The sequence below is a fragment of the Aplysia californica genome, unplaced genomic scaffold, assembly GCF_000002075.1.
Source record: "Aplysia californica isolate F4 #8 unplaced genomic scaffold, AplCal3.0 scaffold00183, whole genome shotgun sequence".
Classification (NCBI taxonomy): Eukaryota; Metazoa; Mollusca; class Gastropoda; order Aplysiida; family Aplysiidae; genus Aplysia; species Aplysia californica.
Window position 1 is genome coordinate 243690 of NW_004797453.1, and position 7378 is coordinate 251067.

Sequence of the window (7378 nt, forward strand, 5' to 3'; positions counted from 1 at the left end):
GGGGAGGTTTCATGGCCCATGCCTCTCAGTCGATTGGGCGCTGAGACCCCGTCAGTCTGTGCCTGGGTCAATCTTAACAGGAGGTTCTAGTACACTGGTGGAAAGATAACTTCGGGGTAGCCTCAACACAGCTCCGGTTATCCAGGCAGTGTGTCCCCTTGGGCTCGGTGGCAGATGGGGAGCCTTTGAGTCAAAACTAAACCAACACACACCCGTAGATTCTGAACTTCATTATGACCTTTCCCTAGCTCCCAATGTAGACAAAAGTCTCGGTTCGTGGAGGCAGGTGTAGCTAGCCAGGTTGCTTCTGCCCTCCCTTCTACCAGGGAACTTCCACAGCAGCCGTTTGTAAATGTAATGCGCATTTGAGCATATTTTTTTTTTGAAAATAGAAATGGGCAGCATGATAAATGCTATTTATTTATTTATTTTATGTGAAGGCAGTCCGAACAGTCACGAGGTGCGCCAGTACTTCTACTGCTGACCTCACCCCCCTCTCAATCAACAAACCCAAAGGATCAGTGAAGACTGTTAAAACAAAGGTCCATTCTACCCCTGGGACACCCACCTTTGAGGTGCCACTTGCAAACCGCTTTGGGGTTCTTGGGGAGGACGGGGCTTTGACACATTTTAACAGAATGTCTAGACTTTGGAGACACCCGAAGGAAGTATTTAATTGCACAAAATTACAAGATCTGTTTTCCGCAGTTGATTCCAACAGAATTTTTGGTTTTATAAATTACAAAAAAATGTAATATACTGTTATTTTGAATTATATGTAAGCTACTATTATTTTTAATACCAAACCTTACCATGAATTTTTAACATTTTCATCAAATTATTGCCCTTAACCAAGCCGTGCTGTGAACTGTTGTGAATGCAACCAATTTGTGCTTTGCTCGCTCATATCACCTTATGCGGTTGCGAGGGCTGTAAAACTTATTTTTTAAAAACCAAACCAATAAGCTTCAAAATGTCATGCCCAAACTGGGTCCACAAAAATCTTCAGGTCTCTCCAGAAGAGACTACGTCATTTTTACTCGATTGCATATCTGACACACCTCCCTGACACATAAATACCTTCTGCTAGGAGATGAGAAACTGTTCTGTGTTAGATGTGGCACAGATTTCACCATTAGACACATCTTAACAGAATGTCCAGACTTTTAAAAGACCCGAAGGAAGTATTTTAACTGTACAAAATTACAAGTTTTGTTCTCCGTCGTTGATCCCAACAAAATTTTCGATATTTTGAAAATGGAATATACTGTTATTTTTAATCTAATGTAAATTGCTGTGATTTTTACAACCGAACTTTTACCATGAATTTTTAACTTTTAAATCTGATCATGACTAAAGCTAAGCTATGCTGTCAACCAAAGCCAAGCTATGCTGTCAACTGTTGTGAATGCAACCAACTTGTGTTTCACGTGCTCGTGTGACCTTATGCAGTTACAAGCGCCTGAAAAGTCTTACTTCACTAAAGCTGACCAGTTTTTCCCTTCATTGTTGTCTCTAAGTGATTGTGACTTTTGGTCTGTTCCCAGGATTTCCCAGGTTTTCAGATTTCTTTCGTGATGAGACGACGGAGGAAAAGCCACTGGAGACAAAGGCAGCTGCAGCAAATGTCCTTCCGGCTCAAGAAATGTTCAAAGGGAGAGAGGACAATACCCTTTGTTCTGTGGAGAGAAGACAATTGAATGCAGAATCAATGACTGTGCAGAATGTTGGAATCCAGACAGCTGGTAGCAGTGCCTTTTCTCTGAGGGCAACGGCTCCAAAGAAAACTCAGCCCTCTGAGCCTGTGAGAGATGAGACAGTGAAAGGTGAAGAGGGAGGTAAAGTCCCTCGAAAAGGAGTTGTTCTGGGCAGCACTTGTTTGACAAGGAGACCTTTATTCACCAGTATGGTAAAGCCGCGAAAAGAAACAAAGCTAGTGAATGATTCCCGCACTAACAATGTTAATAGCAAATTTGACCAAAATTACAAAGGTTTCAGACCTTTTAAACCCCCAAAACTTCCTAAAACTGTTGCAATATCCAACAATCAGGTGGATAGTGACTTGTGTCAGTCTAGTAGTACAAAGCAGACAAACATTGGTGCCAAAATTGTAGCTCTAGATAAAATGCTAAAACAATGTGATGATTTGACGGACAGAAGATCACAGTTGGAAGTTTCAGAAACAAAGCCAATGTCTGGTGATCAGGAAATTAAAATTTCTGCTGAAGCATTGCCACTTGCCAAATCTTTGTTGACTGAAGATCAAAATAACGCTCAAAAGAGCGATGAGATGCTTCAAAGTGCATCAGATTTTTCGTTGCCTATGAACGATTCTGGACCTGTTAATAACGAATGTCTCACTGGTTTCACAAAATGTGGAGATCCTCCTTCATTAGAAGTACAGAAAACAATACTGCCAAGTTTCACGACTGCATCTGGGATTTCTGCTCTAGCGTCGGCCGAAGTTATGACTGACAGCAAGTCTATGTGGACAGATGGACAGCAGGGACAAATACAGATTTTTTAAAGGGAAATTAGGGTCAGGTTTCACAACTGCTGCCGGGAAAGGGATCATTGTTTCATCAGAAGCAACGACTCGGGCTAAGGTTTTCTTTGCTGAGGATTTTAAAAAAATTGGTAGATCAACTGGAGGACAGATAAAGCTATTGAAAGACGAAGCCATTTTTTCCAGATTCATCTCTGCTTCCAAGAAAAGTGTTCAGGCTTCAGAAGAAGCTAAATCTTTGGGGATTGAGGATCAAAGTGAGATTCCTCAGGCTGTAGGCCTACCGGATCATTCAGAATCTATAAAAGGTTCCAAACCTGACCAGAAGGAAACTTTGGTTAATGTCACAAAGTGTTCACACCACCAAGGTGAAGAGCCCAAACCAAAACCTGTGTCAGGCTTCGTGGCGGCACCAGGCACATACCTACAAGTATCGGAGGACGCAATGACTGGGGCCCAGTCACTCTGGAAAGACACTCACAAAGCTCACAGTGGTGAAAATGATGAAGTGTTTCAGTGGGAATCAAAGTTCTCAGTGAATGCGTCAAGATCTGCTTCTGAAGACATGTTTGCTGAATTTACTAGTGCCGATGGGGCTGCTGTGAAAGGTACAAGTTTTCAAAATGAAGGCAACATTGATGCTGAACGAAGAATTGAGAGCTTGAAACCACCCAAAGCTGACACCAACACTGTACAAGCTGCACACGAAGAAGGTAATAAACCTGATATATTTATATTAAAATGATGATAATATTAATACTTTCAATTTTAATATATCTGCCGAAATCTTTTTGTTATCATAAGTTTTTCAAGTCCCGGAGATACAATTGAGATCATTCAGGAGGCTGGCTTCAACCCTGCCTGTCAGGGCCAACCTAGGCTAAAAGGTATACAACATCCCAGTAGAAAGACTATAAGGTTACTAAGATACTCGATAAGAATGCTCCACACACAGGAATTGAACTCAGGTTTTCTGCATGCAAGGGCAAAGTGTCTAACCACTACACCACAGATGCTAGTTGCAGAAGTCAGTCTGTTTGGTTTTCAAGAATTACAGATGGTGCCAGTATACAGTGAAACTGGTTAGAACGAAGTCCTTGGGCCTGACCATCAAGTTAGTGGAACCTGAATGTACATATTGAGGATTATAGGTGGAACATGAGCCTTTGTTGTCAGTAATGATAGGAACATCTGTTCTGAAAGTGAAAGTGTCATGGTGCAAATATAGAGGAACAGAATCTTTACTTATGATTTTGAAAATGGGGAAATGTGTTGGTGGGGGTCGTGGAATTTGTTGTGAACACGGCAGTGCACCCAGCTCTGATAATTTAAAAAAATAAAATTACAAAGACTATAAGACTTAATAAGAGCAGCTATGGAGCGGAGTGATAAAAAGATCGTCTCATTGGAAGTTCAACTTAACTGTCAGGACCACAAAATCAGGGGTCATAACAACATCTTTTTCCCTGCTCATTTTAATTTTAGTACAGAGTGCTATGGCAGAAATAACGGTGACAGGAAAGGTTACCAAGCAATATTCATTCACTTCATTAATCACCGCATGTTCATGCATGTGTTTGTGTGTGTGAGACAGAGAAGAGGGAGAAGTTCAAGTATGTTTGCCAAATCAATGAGTTATTTCTTTCCCTCATTTTATGTTAATTTACTTTCTCCTCAGGCCATGCTGATGATATTTTAAAGAAACTTCTTGCTCCTCAGGGATAAAAAAAAATTAAGGGGGAAATGATTTATGTTCTTTCAGGTTTAGACAAAGTAGTTATAGATCCATGTTAAGTGTACCTAATGACTACATAGCAGTTTTGTTACACTGAAGCCGTGGAGCTTGAGTTGTCGTTTTCTTTTCTGTGATATTTGTGTGTTTGTGACATGTTAATGAATAGGATACATTTTGATATAGATCTATCAATTTGTACCCTCTAAATATCTCTAACTCATTCAATGCTGAACGCTCCAGCAGTGAACTCCCTCGTATACTGGGCAGTTTCGTTATGGCAACAAGAAATTAGGTCTACCCAGGAAAATCAATCAAAAATAGCGGCTCAGTGGCTGTTTGAGCGGAAATAATGTCTCCTTGACCTATGTATCACGGTTAGTTCAAATAACTTGATATGAATTAGATCTAGATAGAGTAATTCTTTATATAGAGATAGCGAGGCAGAATGAGAGAATACGCGTCGCTAGTATATAGGTCGGGCCCAGGTTTTGCGAGTATTCTCATCCATAGCACTGAATATGTTAAAGTTTGAAGAATAAGTTAAGGCAGCCAATTTGAGAAGTGAGATTTTATTGCTTGGTCGTAAGAAACAATCAATAGAGTTTGAATCTGTAATAGTCATTAATTCACTTTTTGGGGGTATTTTTTCTCTATCCTGTTTTTTCATTACTTTCATTTTGAGATCCTAATTAGTGATTCTTTGAGGCTGAATGGGAAACAGAGATTTTTTTTTTTTTGGTACTCATAGTCAGACCCCAAAGCAGCAGAGAATGAACAGAGCGGCTTTGTTGTCAGAAATGTAAATGCAGTAAGAGGAGTGAAGTGACATGGCTGTTTTAGATCAATGGATTATACTGGGACTGGACACAAAAACTGTTGCAGCTGTTCCTACAAAGTTGTTCCTTTTTTTCTGTGGGGAAAAGATCAGGTTAAAAGGGAGAGCAGATAGGAAGGAAAAAGTGGTGGAAGAAGACTGGAATGGGAGTACCTTTGAGAATTTGAGAACTTAGAGTGGACCACATACGTTCACAGACAAGAAGATCTGTAGTAAACAGTGACACTGAAATTTTGTGGATATTCAGTGAAACTGAGATATATGGTCGTTTCTAAGGACAAGTGGGCTAACCCTGATGTCAGGTTTTTCCAGAAATCTTGACCTACACCAAAAGTGGGCACTGCCCTTTCTATAAACGTTTGGTTTCATTGGTGTGTATCTTTAGTTATAGAGAAAACTCTCCTTGTCTGTTAAAGAAACTGAACAAGGTGCAAAAACTACCTTCGATATTCTCAAAACGGCATTTTTAAGGATAGCCCCTTGTGCTTAAAAGCGACCATATAATGTTAGACTCCTCTAATTGTAGTGACAGATTTTTAAAAAAAATTATTTTCTTTTGGTATGAGTATGAGAAATCGAAGTTGGTCAACTCAAGTTATTTATATATTTTGTTTTTCCTTTTAGAACATCATTGCAAAAGGAGACGACTTCAGCCTGTTTTGAGCGGGGAAAGTCCTGAAGCAAGTGAAAGGTAAATGCAAGCATGAAGCTTGGTTTTAGAAAAAACTTGTTGACTGCCTCAGGGGATTTCTCCGGAATCTTTTTGTAGAACAATATAAAAAAAGGTCACTTTCGAGCTATATACTTGTTGCTTCATAATCTTGTAGGTCTGTTTTCTAATTTGGTCACTGTTATCAATTAATTCATTGCTTATAAGTACCACTGTAGGGGATATAGAGTTGATAAAACTTAAGAGAAGTGCTGATAGATTCTTTTGTAGAGTTGGGGTGAGCGGACGAACGGATTTGATATTCGTGGACTCAATCAGAGCGAGTCTGTTTGCTATGGAGTACCTATAGATCTACACTATCGTCTAGTCTGTTAGATCTTTTGGAAGTACTACAGTAGTGTTGAAAGTCATTATCTCTACATCTTGATTTTCTGTACATTACATGTATGGGAACAAAACAATCTGCGATATATTTTCCTATGTATTACATATGGGTCGAAAAAGACCCACGACGTACTTGGAGGGGATAGAAAGTTTGAAATGTCACATACATTAAAATTCTGAAATCAATGAAATATCGACAGTAGAATATGTTGTAAGAATTGATAAATTTAGATTATCTTAGGGTTGAGGTCGGAGGCATGTTTGGCTGGCCAGCTTCAACAATTCTTGGACTCTCTGGGTCGTTTTTGTCCCCCGACCGCTTGTGAAGATTAAAGGTGTCAAAACTACTGAATTTGCTATGGGCTACGAAATCAAAAGAATAAAATGGCCCTTTCTGCATTGCTTCTAATCTTCCTGGTTTTAAATCTGTACTTTCTACTATTCTAATGTTCTGTACTTGTGGCCTCATCATAAATTTATTAATTCAATCTATTTTTGAAGCCATATATACATGCAAAAAAATTACGATAGTGTATGTCTATAGGTACTCCATAGCAAAAGATCCATACTTTCCTCCATAACTTCTTGAATGAGTTAGGATATATATGGTAATTCTTAGCTATAAGTCGAATTAGAAACTTGCCACACTGTGCATTTTGTTCGCTCAACCACTGTCCTACTGCACATTCATTGCGGGTTGGTCAGCGATATATTTTTATGTGCAAAGTGGCCAAAATCTGAATAATTGCAGTGGCAAATCTTCCTCCTTTCTTTTATCCTTTCATTTTATCTGTTATCTTTGCCTAAGCTGGAAAGTCTGTGCATTGATTTTGAAAAATTGAATTGTAAATTTAGAAAGAAAATTGTTCTCAGAAAGAATTTTTTTCTAATCTGTCTAAATCAGGAAAAATTGTCAGTACACGCAGTTATGTGCACATTAGCAAATTAATAAATAAGCTAGAATTTTTTTCACATGAATAGACAAAAGTAAGAAGGCTATAAATGTGAGGCAGCGTGGTGAAATCTGGCGCTCGTCAAAATAATCAAAATAAGGAAACTGGCGTTTTTCCGCAGGTTTGGGAGTTTTTGTTGAATTTTTGTTTTTTGGCTCAATACCTTTCATGCTCATTAAAGAACGCATTTAATAATAATAATAATATATAACATTTATAGAGCGCATTTCCAAAAAAAGTAGCTCAATGCGCTTTACATTGGAATACCCATTTTTCAAAAACCTTTCTTACTACA

General features: G+C 38.9%; 1 protein-coding gene across 1 annotated transcript in view; it reads left to right on the forward strand.

Annotated features, from left to right (window-relative positions):
* Positions 1 to 7378, forward strand: part of LOC101846652 — an 18446-nt gene that overhangs the window by 5524 nt on the left and 5544 nt on the right. Inside the window, exons 2-3 of the mRNA XM_013082590.2 lie at positions 1548 to 3219; positions 5701 to 5767. Of these exons, the coding sequence (XP_012938044.1) occupies positions 2496 to 3219; positions 5701 to 5767 (791 nt within the window). The 5' untranslated portion in view covers positions 1548 to 2495. The remainder of the gene's footprint in view (positions 1 to 1547; positions 3220 to 5700; positions 5768 to 7378) is intronic.